The 13,299-nt window shown below is 36.4% G+C and overlaps 1 protein-coding gene across 5 annotated transcripts in view; it reads right to left on the reverse strand.

Annotated features, from left to right (window-relative positions):
• LOC149898955 (cytospin-A-like) overlaps positions 1-13,299 on the reverse strand; it is a 49,595-nt gene that overhangs the window by 6,178 nt on the left and 30,118 nt on the right. For 4 of the 5 annotated variants that reach the window (XM_090114763.1, XM_090114762.1, XM_090114764.1 and 1 more), the window contains 12 exons: positions 10,079-10,460; positions 9,458-9,613; positions 8,830-9,012; positions 8,613-8,737; positions 7,795-7,954; positions 7,498-7,593; positions 7,216-7,340; positions 5,562-5,703; positions 4,991-5,167; positions 4,381-4,512; positions 3,921-4,058; positions 3,321-3,483 (listed from right to left, as the gene is read on the reverse strand). In XM_090114763.1, the coding sequence (XP_089970889.1) occupies positions 3,321-3,483; positions 3,921-4,058; positions 4,381-4,512; positions 4,991-5,167; positions 5,562-5,703; positions 7,216-7,340; positions 7,498-7,593; positions 7,795-7,954; positions 8,613-8,737; positions 8,830-9,012; positions 9,458-9,613; positions 10,079-10,460 (1,979 nt within the window). Of the gene's footprint in view, positions 1-390; positions 2,926-3,320; positions 3,484-3,920; positions 4,059-4,380; positions 4,513-4,990; positions 5,168-5,561; positions 5,704-7,215; positions 7,341-7,497; positions 7,594-7,794; positions 7,955-8,612; positions 8,738-8,829; positions 9,013-9,457; positions 9,614-10,078; positions 10,461-13,299 lie in introns of all 5 variants that reach the window. The other variant, XM_090114767.1, reaches the window with a different exon arrangement.

Below are 13,299 nucleotides of genomic sequence, written 5' to 3' on the forward strand. Positions count from 1 at the left end.
TCAAACAGCAGAAGCAGTGCGCTGTTACATTGTGGTGTGTGTCTCAAAGCCTATGAGACAGAAAGCTCTGGTATTCAGTTTTAACACAAAAAAACAACACGTCAAACAAATGAGGGCGTTTCACAACTACACAAACTCCACCGAACCATCACCAATATTTCCACCACCAAAACAAAATCACATAAAACATTTTAGACCTGCTGAATGGGCTGCAAAATTGACCACAAAATATAACCAAGATATTTTAATCTTCAGTTTAAAGGTCCTTTAAACGTATATTTTAATGGATTGTTATTTTTTGGCGTCAAAATTGCAGAATTCTCGGTCATTTAGTTATTCACGTCGACAGATATCACACGGGACGTTCCAGCGCACATAAGCCTAACTTACGTAGGGGTATCGATGTGTCATTTAGTGAGCGTATGGGATGCGATAGTCTTTTGTGTTCCAAAGTCGTCCAATGATAAGTCTTTCTGTCGCGAGGTAGTGATCCTGTATTAGTATCCACACTAGGCGCTTTCTGTCCTTGCAGCGAGAACTTCCTTAAGGGTACTTCAATAGGTTTTCGAAGCTCCGGTTGAGGTGGTTTCTTATCCAAATTTTTATTGACGCTCCCGAATTCTGGTCGTTTTGTCAAACTGCTGGCACTGGGTGATCGAGATAGTGATATCACTGATTTTGTCACTTTAGACATTTCTTTTACTATTTCAGGTGCATCTTGAGCTTGGCTAAGCGGCCTTGTTGGATGTGTTTTAGGTTTTTTAGGTTTGCGTGGCACTTTCAATATGGCTTCTCGCTTGACATCCCCAAAATCATTATTAGAATTTTTATTTGTTACTTTGTCATCGTCGGCTACGTTTTTGCTAACAGGTAAAGGTATTGGTTCCCCGATTTCTTCGTAATAATTTTCTGATTCTTCTTTCTTTTGAACCTGCGGTGGGGGCTTTCCATTAAACCGAATCTGATTTGTCTTAGGAAGATTCATTGGTGAGCTAGGTTTTACGAACGTCTGTACTGTATTAATTACAAAGGGCACATTGTCCATCGGTTGATAGTATTGATTGTCGATAAGCCATTGAGGCGACCTCGACAATTTAGCTACTGAACTACTGGACTCTTCCTTCACAGATCTGTCTAAGTTTTCATTCGATGTTGTCTTTTTGGACAGAAAAGGAAGCAGTTTAGGTTTCGTATTCTTGTGATATAATCCAGTCTTCTTATTTTCTACATCCGATTTTGAGATCTCGAAATTACTTTTAATGTTTTCGATATTCGTTTTAATCTCTTCAACTGATGGTTTGTTTTTATTATCTTTACTAATCACTTTATCGGTATCGTCATAATATATTGTAGTCTTTATGTTTTCTTGTTTTTGTTCAGTTCCATTCGTTGTTGTATTTGTCTTGAAAAATACCGGTTGTAATAAAACAGGACTCAATATTATAGGAGACGTTTGGCCAATATTAGTGTTAACTATATTCAATGGCGCTAAATACGTGTTAAATCTGGTTGCACTTTTGTTTTCTGTATTTATCCTACTTACCTGTGAAGTAGGTGTATCAGATATATCCGGCGCTGTAAAATCACTGATAGTATTTATTTTCAAGTGATAACTCACGTTATCGTCGATATGCGGTTCAGGTAATGAATTCATATCTTTTGATACGCTCTGTTCGATAATAGGTTCTTTAAAGGGATTACTTTGCTTATCTGCATTATTTAATTCTTTTGATTGAGATAATAATGTATCGTTATTTAATTTTTCTGAATTTGAATTAGAGATGTTATCGTTTAACTTTTTAGCTATATATTTACGTCGCTCTGGTTTAAGAGGACCAACGTCACTTGGGTCTACTATAATTTCCTTTTTTTCTTCCATCTTTGGTGGATCAGAACTAGTAAATACATTATTATTTCTATCATTTTCATCATTAACAGTACTCATTCTATCAAGAGCTGCTTTAAAAGTAACTTCCAGTTGCCTATTAACGTTTTTTATATCACTCGCAGCCTTCTTATCACTTACAATGACGGGTTTCAAGTTCAAAGGTTGAATCGGAAGATCATCCTTTTGCGAATCATTTGGGTATGGAGATGGTAAAATAGATTCTGCTTTTATTACCGGAACTTCCTCTCTTTCTTCTTCTTTGTCAATATTTATAACCGGTACCTTTATCTTTTCATTTGGTTTAAAGGTTTCCAAGGTAAGCGGTGGACTTTCGATTTTCTGTACTTCGTGATCATCGTTGTTTCTTACAATTGGGAATAAAAATATGCTATCAGAGCCTTCTGAATATAAAGAAATTTCACTGGAATTTGTATGTTGACTGAATAAATCAATACTAGTTGATTCATTTAGAGCATTTTTGTATTCCTCACTTGAACTGAGATTGTCAAGACTGAACGATTTTGGTTTACCATTAAATAAATTCGAAAGCTGTTTTTTATTGTAACCTGTTTTATTCTTTACAAATTCTCTATCTAGTACGCCGCTATTGTCAATAGCTCCTTGCCTCATAAGTTTTGCACTGGGTGGTAAATCAACAGCATTTTGTCGTTTAATATCTTTATTAACTAAAGAAGAACCGATCTTATCAAAAGAAATACTTGTAATTGCACTGTCTATTTCATCATCATTAGTTTCATCTAATGTTACATTTTCTATCGATAGTTTGTAATTTTCAATCGTTGATTTATCATCTTCTTTTCTATTACTTGGTGCATTATGTTTGAAGAACGCTTGGTCTACGATACTATCTTTGGAAACATCGGTCACACTGTGCACACGCGATAAATACCGAGTTCTTATATTCTGAAAAATATCTTTCGGTGAATTGGTTGGAGTATCTACGCCATCAGAATCACTATAATACACTTCATCGTCCGAATTCCTTACGTTTTCTTCATTCCCTGACCTGTTTAAACCTGTTTCGGTACATGAAAGTTGAATTAGACAAATTGTATTAACATATATACACAGTACATTATTGGGAGATGATATATTCACTGTTAGTTCTATGATTGCGACTACTCGAAAGCCTTACATAAATAATTAGTGCATGACTATGCCAGTTAAATTTATCTATGACTGTATACTATTTACTACTAAACATGCAATCTCAACATTTCAATCCAAATATTTCAAGCACCTTCTTATCTACTTACTACTGGTATAATCAGAATAAACTAAAACTGTCAAACTATAAGAAAAATCACACACTACGTGCCAAAGAGCTCATCAACTTAACAATACTTTATTTCTACTATATATTTCAAATCTAAACTATATTTACACATGCCCCATTCCATACAAAACTTACCTTTAAGCGAATGCATCTGATCCTCCAAGAGTCGTATACGGTCTCTCGCCATCTTGTTTTCAGAGACGAGTCTTTCCAATTCTCTTTGGGCTTCCGTTTTGAAGTCGTTCGCCACACGGACCGTCATGAGGAGGTCACTTTGGAATTGTTTCCATTCCGCTTCCTGGTTAATTTTAAATAAATTAATGATGTTATATGTATTTTTGCTATACAGATTTTTTAGGGTATTATCAAATTCGAGGACATTATTCCCAGTCGTCACGTTACAGGTATAATTTTGAAGAGCGTTCGTACGTAGAAGTATAACGTATACATAATTTAATTTACGTACGTTACGTATCTAAAGTTATACTTCGCCCGTTTTCGCTCGATAGTTTACAAATCTAAAAAAAAAGACGTGTGTCACTCGGGGACTGCCGCGGTAAAGCTATTGCATGCTATGCCTTCAAGCCACACCTCCACCCGTCGGAGTGGGGAGTGTGAGGTTACAGGTACGAAAAAATACACGTGATATACTTTAAATATCTCCATATATCATCTAGGGGTAGTGAAAAAATGCCAAAACAACATCACGTGATCAATGGACGGCCCCATACGCACATCTCTCTCCCGGTCCCTCGCTAACTGCGCGTACTTCGCCCTCGCATCCTGCAGCTGCCGCTCGAGGTCCGCAGCGCGCGCTAGGGCTTCGCCCGCTCGGCTCATCAGCGCTAGCTTCTCGTCGGTTGCTACTTGCACCTAAATGTTACATTTTTAGTTATTCGTTGATCGATTAAATCAGTTATAATTTTCGAAAGAGAGAACTTAAAACTAAAATGGTGAAAAACATATTATACAATTAATATTATAGTTAACCACACATAATACTTATGTTTATACTTGTACAAACGCGACCTTACATACTTCTTTTTAAAATTGTAATTTTCATTGTATGTTTTTGTTCGTTACATGTTACTTGTTGTTTTTCAAAAGTGCCTTAATAAGATGTCTAAATAAGAAGTCTAATTGAATAAATAAATGTTTGAGTTTGAGTTTGAATACAGTTTCTACAGTCAGTTACCTGTATTTGCAGCTCAGCAGTGCTGTCCTGCAAAGTTTGCAGTTCTCCCTGTAAAGCGGCCTTCTCTTGCCGAAGTTGTTCCAACTGGAACTCCAGTTCGGATATTGTTGATTTTGCGTTGTTACGTGACACCTGTAGATATAAAAAAAATATAATTGATGGTGTGAATTTTTTTTATTTCATGTAAGTACATATTCTTCTTTTCATTTTCATATTCATACACCAGTGACACCAGTGATGGCAAAGTTATTTTTATTTTTAACTTCTTTTGTGAATAAATTATTAATTTACAATCACCTAGGGCATACAGAGAAGACACATACACAATAATGTCTAAAATTATCACACCAACCAATTATTTTAATTAAAAATAATTATCAGTAAAACTTATGTTGAACTAGCTTTTCGTCCACGGTCTTAAACTGAATTGTTAAAGAAAATTCAGTTTATAATAAAAGTGTTTTAACTTTTAAGGCGGTAAAAAATAGCCTATGTCAATCTCCAGCTTCCTAACCATCTCCAGAGTCGAATATAACATAAAATTGTTGCGACGTGATAGAAAAACAAACAAACACACTTTCGCATTTAAATAAGCAGTACTACCACTGACCAGCGCATCATCATGCAGCTTCCTCGCGTCCGAGTGCGCTCTATCGAGCTGGCGCTGCGCGTGCGCGAGGCGCTCGGCCAGCGCGTGCGCGCGCGCCGACGCGGCCTCTGCTTCGCGCCGCGCTGCTGCTGTGGCCGCTGCTTCGGCTGCTGCTGCGCCTTCCGCTGCTCCCGCCAACTGGGAGATTAGTAGTGGTTGAGTGTAAGGAAGGATGCGTTGTAATGGATGGAATGAAGAAGTATGTTTTGTTATGGTGAGAAGAATGTGTGGTGTAGATTTTTTTGAAGTATAAGAAGCTTTTTTCTCATTTTAAGTTATGTCATAAGAGTAAATATAGAAAAAGTGTCTTGGAGTTTTATTTTTGGAGTGAAAACTTCTTTAGCGGCGTTGAGCACTTTTTCTGTAATGGGTATAAAATCTTAAACTCGCGTCAGGACACGTGACCTGATCGAAAAAGCGTAAGACGGATACCATTCCAAAATTTGAAACATGCTCAACGTTAATAATCAAGTTTTCACTTCTGCTGGCACTCCCGGAGTGCAACCCGTCTTTTTTTTGTTTATCCGCGCACCTTGGCCTTGGCGGCGTCCAGCAGGTCGGAGAGCGTGGCGACCTGGTGCTGTCGCGCGGCGGCCACCTCCCGCGCGGCGCCCGCCTCGTGCTCCCACTGCGCGCGCTCCGCCTCCGCGCGCTCCAGCGTGCCCTCCAGCGCCCTACGACATGTGACCCAAATGTTAGTTCAACCACAGAATACATAATAGCTAAACGCTACAGAACAGACACTCTCCGCCTCCCGCCAAAATTAAACACTTACCTCACCCCGCACGATCAGACTAAATGGTCCACATTTAGGACGATACGCAACGAAGATTGACAACATTAATCAAATTGACTTAAAGTAATTTTAATATTTTGGATTTGTGATTATCGTTTTTCGTAGAAAATGGTTAGGTATTGTGCTGTTTACGGATGTATTTCATCAGAAAAACGCGATTTTTTTTACGCTAGTCACAAATGTGCCAACCATAAAGCGTTAACACACACATTTGCAGTCTCTACAGTGTGACTGTCAAAACGATAATTTTGTATGGAGTGTCCGGGGTGTAGTTGAACGCAAAGATGACTGACCGACAGACCGATCGACGAACTGACTGAATGCCCCCGCGTTAAGCGGCCTTCAGCTATTTCCTTCACGAGATACGCAAATGCACGCAACAAGCAACCAGCTACCACGTATAGGCCGCACGGGCAATAGAAATATCGCGATTCAATACGGGCGGGGGGGTTTAGTGTGGATACTGACGACACTGACTGATTGATCTATCAACGGACCGTCCAAACTACTGGACATATCGGGCTGAAATTTGACAGATGGAGGTATGTACTTAGTATACAATGTGCCATCATGCCTTTCAATGCGCTGTTTAGTGTATGGTATTCTATTTATGTGCTCTAGTAAACTCCTGTAGTAATATTGTACCCTACTACTATAAGTTAGGAGGTATGTAGTATACAATGTGCAATCATGCCTTTCAATGCGCTGTTTAGTTTGTAATTCTCTATTTATGTGCTCTAGTAAACTCCAGTAGTATTGTACCCTTCTACTAATAACTAAAAAAAATAATAAATAATCCAAACCAAACCCTTCTAATAATCCTAAAACTACGGTTTTACATATTTCTGTAAAATTGTAACAGTTAACGACATTTCCAAATTTGCAACTATTTAAAATTCACCTTTTAACAAGCGTTAAAGTTACCTTTTAACGAGAAAAAAAGTTTATGCGCCCATAAACAAACCCTAATGATACTTAAAGGTACATCATACATCTTAATTTTAGGATTCACACTTGAACAGTCAAGAAAAAGGCGACATACATTCAAACTATCAATATTTCAAGCATTTGGAACCGGATTGACCGGTTAGTTGGTAGTGACCCTGCCTACCAAGCCAGTGGTTGTGGATTAGATTCCCACCCGGGGCAAATATTTGAGCGATGGACATAGATGTTTGCTCTGTGTCTGGGTGTTAATTACCTATAATATAAGTATTTATTTAAATTTATATATATGTATGTTTACTAGTCATCTGGTTTCCATAACAAAAGCGAAAGCTTAGTATGGGATCTGATCATGCCGTGTGTGAAAATTGTCCTGAAATATTTATTTATTTATTTATTTATTTAAAATGACTTTTTCTACAATCAAGTGAAAAATTTTACTCACCGTATCCTCTCATTGAGTGTTTCTATTTCTTTGGTCTTCTCTTTTAGCGCTGTGCTTGCTTCACCAAGTTCTGCTTCCAATTGCTCTTGCTTGCTTAATAGAAGCCGCCGTTCTTCTTGTGATACCTGATGATTGGAATAAAAAAAAATGTTTTTTGTGATTTTTTTTTGAAATAAAAAAAATAGATTAAATACATTATTTTATCTTTGCAAAGCTATTTCAATGTTTGCTTAATTTTCCATGTTGAAAAAATATAGACCTACTTTTATAAAAATTGTATACCTTAAGGACAGCGAACAACTGTTGATCGGTGTCGATGGGGCCTAGAGTTTCGGGTTCGATGCCTTCTCTAAGTAACAGTTCTTGGAGTGTATCGACCTGAAAAAAAAATATGAATGAACACAAAAATAACTAATACAAGCTATTATATACAAAAATAAACACCTACAAAAAATCTTTTCAACCACCTATAAAAAATCTTTTCAAAATAATTAATTATTGTTTCTAATTTTTTTTTGTATTTTTTATACTTTTTTTGTATATTTTTACAACCTTGCTCAATAAAAAACCCATATTAACCTTGGTCCGACTATCCTCCAATTTCTCGGTTTGTCGGCAAAGCGATTCCAAGAGCACTTGTTTCTCGTCGGCCAACCGCTCGTTGTCGGCGTGCGCGTCGGCCAGTTGAGATTGGAGGTCGGCCAATTCGGCCAGTGTAGCTTGCAGTTCTTCGCTTGTGCTGTGGATTAAATTTATAATTATTAATGTTATATTTTAGTAAAAAATTGAGGTAACTGTGGTGGTTTGATGGATGACCTTCTCAATAGAAAAAAATACTCATAGTATTTTAACAATATTATATTTTGCGTAAATAGATTATTGCTGTTTTCTGTGTAAATTATGTTAAATATGTAAAAAATATGGTATATTGACAAAATATAATGATTCGATTTTTTGTACTACTCTACTATGTTTATAATATGAAAAAAATGAACTTTCTGATTTATGTTTTTCTGACTACTAGAAAATTATATGTGAACAATAGGATTTTGGCGTTGCTACTATGATGTGAAAGGTTCCGACATCACAACACACCCTGTATATACTATATAGGGAACGTTATACGACTCACCACAATTCAATATTGTCCAAAAGACTAAAAACAATAAAACAAGTTTTAAAATTCGTACACTGACTAGAAATCATAAAATCCAGAACATTTCATGTTGATTCCTAGATAGCGCCATTGTAAATAAAGATGCAATCGTAATAAATATGAAGTTACAAAATTTTCCTAAAACATAGAGTATTTAATCAGATTTTCATCAAAATCATACTGCAAAAAGGCTGTAACGTAAAAAAAAGCTAACAAAATTGACCAATATTCTAAAACATACCTATAATGATGTTCCTCCATCTGCAAGATCCTATCCTGAAGGCAGGCGACAGACACTTCACTTAAAGAAGAAGACGAATGCTTGTCCCATTCTGGTGTGCTGGCTTCTCCGTTCTCTCCTTCTCCCTGGAAAAAGAAAAGTAAAATATTAATAGAAAATATTCAATAATTTGAACAACAATCATCCATTTCATCACCCACCATCCCAAAATACTCACATTAGCCAAAGCAATCGACGCTGGCGCAGACGAGTGCATCCTCCTCGGCGCTGGCGCGAGCAGCAGCTGGCGCTTTTCACTATCCGATAGTGGAGAGTGCGCGACCCCCCGCAACCTTGCTCGTAGCGCTCCGTTCTCATCTGCTAGCCGTTCTAGTGCTGCTTCACGATCTGCTTCGTGGCTCTGGAATGTATATTAAAATTGGCTTTTCATCCATTGAGATAATATGTACTACGTAGTACATATTATTATCTCAATGTTTTCATCTTTCGTTATAGTAGGGGAAGAATCTGCAATATTTGATGCAAATCTAATTTCTACAATATCTGCGTAGAAGTAGGATAAAAGAATATGCCTGTATAACAATTAACAATCCACACTATTAACATTTGGAGTAGTCAAAGTAGGTATTTACATCACTGAATATAACCTAATTTTGTAGCTGATAAAAATAAATCATGTTTTTATGTGATAATGACGTAACTAAAACAACGCGAAATAAATTTAACCAACCAATTAATCAATTAAACGGAAACGCTACCATCTCATCCAACCTCGTTACAAATCACAATTACCTAACCAATCAGTTATCGGATTCGTCACGTATCCATAGCTCATTGCTCATTACCTTCAGTCTGTCGAGTTCCGCCCTGAGCCGGTCCGCTTCGCTCGCTTTCTCCAGCAGCTCGTCGACGCGCGACTGTAGTGCAGCTCGCTCCATCGTGCTCTCTTCCAGTTCCCGCCGCAGGGATTCGATCTCACGCACCCCGGATGTGAGAGAGGCCTGGATATTGGAGACAGATTAAATAAAACATTTTGCAGTAGATACGATTTCTTTAAAAGGTTAAAAAGAAATGTCCCAGTTAACGACCAAGAAAACAATATGAATAAATGTAATAGGATTATTAAATTTTGAATAGAATCAATGAAATTAAAGCTACCCATAAGCAATCCATTATAAGTTTATTGTTATTTGCTAATTATCTAAAGATTTCACACAAATGGGCTGTATTTTCGTCGACTTAAATTTGTTTATTATCCAGACACTACCAACATTGATAAAACAAACAAAACTCCCATTAAGATAATAGTTTGAAACAGTGATATTATTTTATCAGTTGAGACAACGTCTACATTAGTTGATCTCGGAGGGGCAATAAAATTTTATTTCTCTTTTATTGCTAAGGTAAAAGTACTATAATGTCTTAATACATTTTATTGTCAGGGAAGGAAATAAGTGCACTCTTACCTCCGAAGCAACTCTAGGCCTCAGCTCTACTTCCTGAAACCCAGGCATGTGTTCTGCATTCAAGTTGACCGGCAAACTGATGCACTCCTGCGATCCCCTCTCGTCTACCGACCCAGTGCCCAGGTCTTCCGCGCTCCCATAGTCATGGGGCCGGACCTGCGCATCATCATATTCGAAACCCTCTCTCAATTCCGGGTCTTCGAGCACGGCATTATTGTTGCCCAAATCTTTCTTCTTGTGCGCTTTATTCAACTTCTCCTTGGAGCCGAATATTTTAAGCGCCTTGTCTCTCGCTGGCGCGACTTTGTGGTGCTTCGAGTCGAGACTGGACACGGAAGGAGCGCCCTTGAGGGTCGACTCCTGTTTCCCCTGGCTGGGTCCTCTACGGAACAATGATTTGAACTTCATCATCTTGGACGTCTAGTTCATCGTTTTCGTATTACTGTTCGATTGTATTTGCATATCGTAACGGTCACTGTGTTCGATGCGTGATCGGAATTGTTAGGTGTTTGTATTGTTTGATGTTCACTGTTTATAGAATTGAAATGATTTATGTCGCGATCGACTTAGTCATTTGGGCCAATGACGTTCGAAATAACAATAGTTTGGTTACATTTAGGACTTATAAATATAGAAGAATCTAACCTACATTTTCTTAAATATTTTTTACTTATATTCGCAATTAACAACGTTGAAAATTTTCCTAATTAATTATAAAAAAGCAAAGGAACGTAGCAAAACTTATATACGCGATTATGTAGCGATAGTTGCTTAATATTTTCTACAAGGAAGTAATCAATCAAACATCATGCAATGTCGCTGCAAAATGGAAAATATGCATTTATAGATAGTGAAAAGACGTACATTACGTTCAATGCAAAGGTTTAGTTGATACTTGTTAATAATACATTTGCGTCATTAATAGTTAATACATACGTTCCTATTTGTTGTACATCATTTGATTGATTGTTGTTTTCCTTGTAATGACACCTATTTAGTCATGTTCAAAACTAATTCGGTATGGAGATTGGAGACACTACTGGACAAATTGTATAAATTAATTCTTCAATTTATAGCGAAATCTTTCTGGGCAACGTAGGGTATAGAATAATTTGGAAAATCCAAAAGTGCACGCCTCATAATTTTTTTTTAATAAATATTTATTAATTATTATTTTTGTTTATTTAATAACAATTAAACCACATCGAATCAGACCCTGAAAAATGAAAGGGTTCTATTCCTGAGCATACTCAAGCGTAAGAGAAAAAAAAAAGACTCGATTAGTAAAGTATTTCGGTCGCTATCGTGTTAACAAGAAAAAGGATCCGCACATACAGACACACGGACGTCCAAGACAGAACTTTTTTAAACTGTTTTTTAACTAGTTTAAATAACAAAAATGACATCAAAAATATCATGAACGCTAAAAATAGTGTTTTTTCTTAATATGTGTGTGTATGTATTATCTTACAAATGCAATGTATGATACATAAAGACATTTTAAGTTTGAAAAATCAGATGTTTTGCGCGAAGTGACAGTAGTACCCACCTCAACGCTTCGCTTATGAGGCGTGCAATAGATTATTTTCTTCATGGGAGATCAAAGAAAGCACCTCAATTTATGACGAGTAAAAATTTGCTTAAACCTTTGCTAAAATGGATTAAAAATTTAATTTAAAATGTATTACTGAAAATATAACAATCAGCAATGTATAATGTGTTAGTACATAGAAGCAGAACACACGAGTGCAATCTCAATTATCAGATAAATGTAATATCACATAACTACATATGTTTGAGACACGTGGTACTCTTGTCATAATTTATACCTACCGCTTAGTCAAGTAATTGTAGTGCAATAAACAGACGAACTGTTGTAAATCTATATGTACTTTATGTTCGCATGTAATGAGGATTTAATTGTATGTGTTATTATGTAGGAATTATTGATAAGTAACAGCAACGTAAACACTATTCTTAGCGACGCGATAGAAAAAAAATATTTACTTAAAGTATTAAATTTTTTTTGTTGGTTAATTTATTGATTTTGAAATTTTGGAAACATATTTCAAACAAAAGGAAATAGAAGCTTCATCATTATTTTTTAGCAAAAAAAAACATCTCACAACAACCATTTCACATTTATTGAACCCTCGTTTGCATAATATCAAAATGCAATCGCAGTTTAATTTCCTTTGCCCTAGCTGTTTGACAGCTAAAAAAAACGAAACCCGCCAATCAAAATTCCAAATTTAAACGAGACAACGGACGTCACTTTAGCCACAATCCCCTATTCAATTGCTCACACAGTAACATAGTCCCCTCCCCCGCACGCAAATAACGGCGCCTATTACCGCACCCCGGTGTATTTAAGCGATAGATTGCCATGCATCCGATTCTGAGAATAAATTCCCCTTGCACGGTGAATCCCATTATTGTTATTTATCTGCATGCTACCATTAGCATCGGAATAGAGGAGAATATTTACTCTGAGCCATTGGAATTTTTTGCAAAAAATAAAAGATATATATATATCTGAAATTCTGAACTGAATGCAATTATAAGAGATTGATTTAATATTTTGAGAATATCGCAGTTGGAATTTGTATTTGGGCACCATATAAGATAGTGTTCAATAATATGTACATGTACATAGGTATTATATCTGTCAGTAAATTCTGTGAACACGTTTCTATACCGACAATCAAAAGTAATTAAAAGGATGTACTTAAACTTTGATGTCTGATATACGTAATAAAAATATTACAAACAAATTACCACCAAGGGGAAACCAAGATTTGAGGTTCTATGAGCTGTAGGTAAGGGTCGCCATAAATACATGCATATCGCGGACATAATTTTATGGCATGTTTCTTTTTATGGTACAAACATTTCGACGTCTATAGACGTATCAAGGTTATTCAGTCCAAGTTGAAATTAAACCCGTCTGGTAAAAAAACAATGAAACAACAGTTAACCGTCTGTCTATGTGTTTATTTTTGGGCTCACTTGCGTCGCATTGCAAATTATAAACACACTTGTATATTGAGACTTATTTTCTTGTGGTTTGTTTTTACTGGCAATCCATCTGAGAGAGATGTTTACAATCCTATGGCCAATCTTATTACATTGGAATATCTCTGAATTTAAATACATATGTATTACAAACTATGCAATAAATAAAAATGTGTACTTGCTATCAAGGTGGATATTAATTTTCA

Source organism: Colias eurytheme, chromosome 21 (assembly GCF_061535395.1).
Source record: "Colias eurytheme isolate Ceu_HAF_F1 chromosome 21, ilColEury1 Martin Lab GWU primary, whole genome shotgun sequence".
NCBI classification, from domain to species: Eukaryota; Metazoa; Arthropoda; class Insecta; order Lepidoptera; family Pieridae; genus Colias; species Colias eurytheme.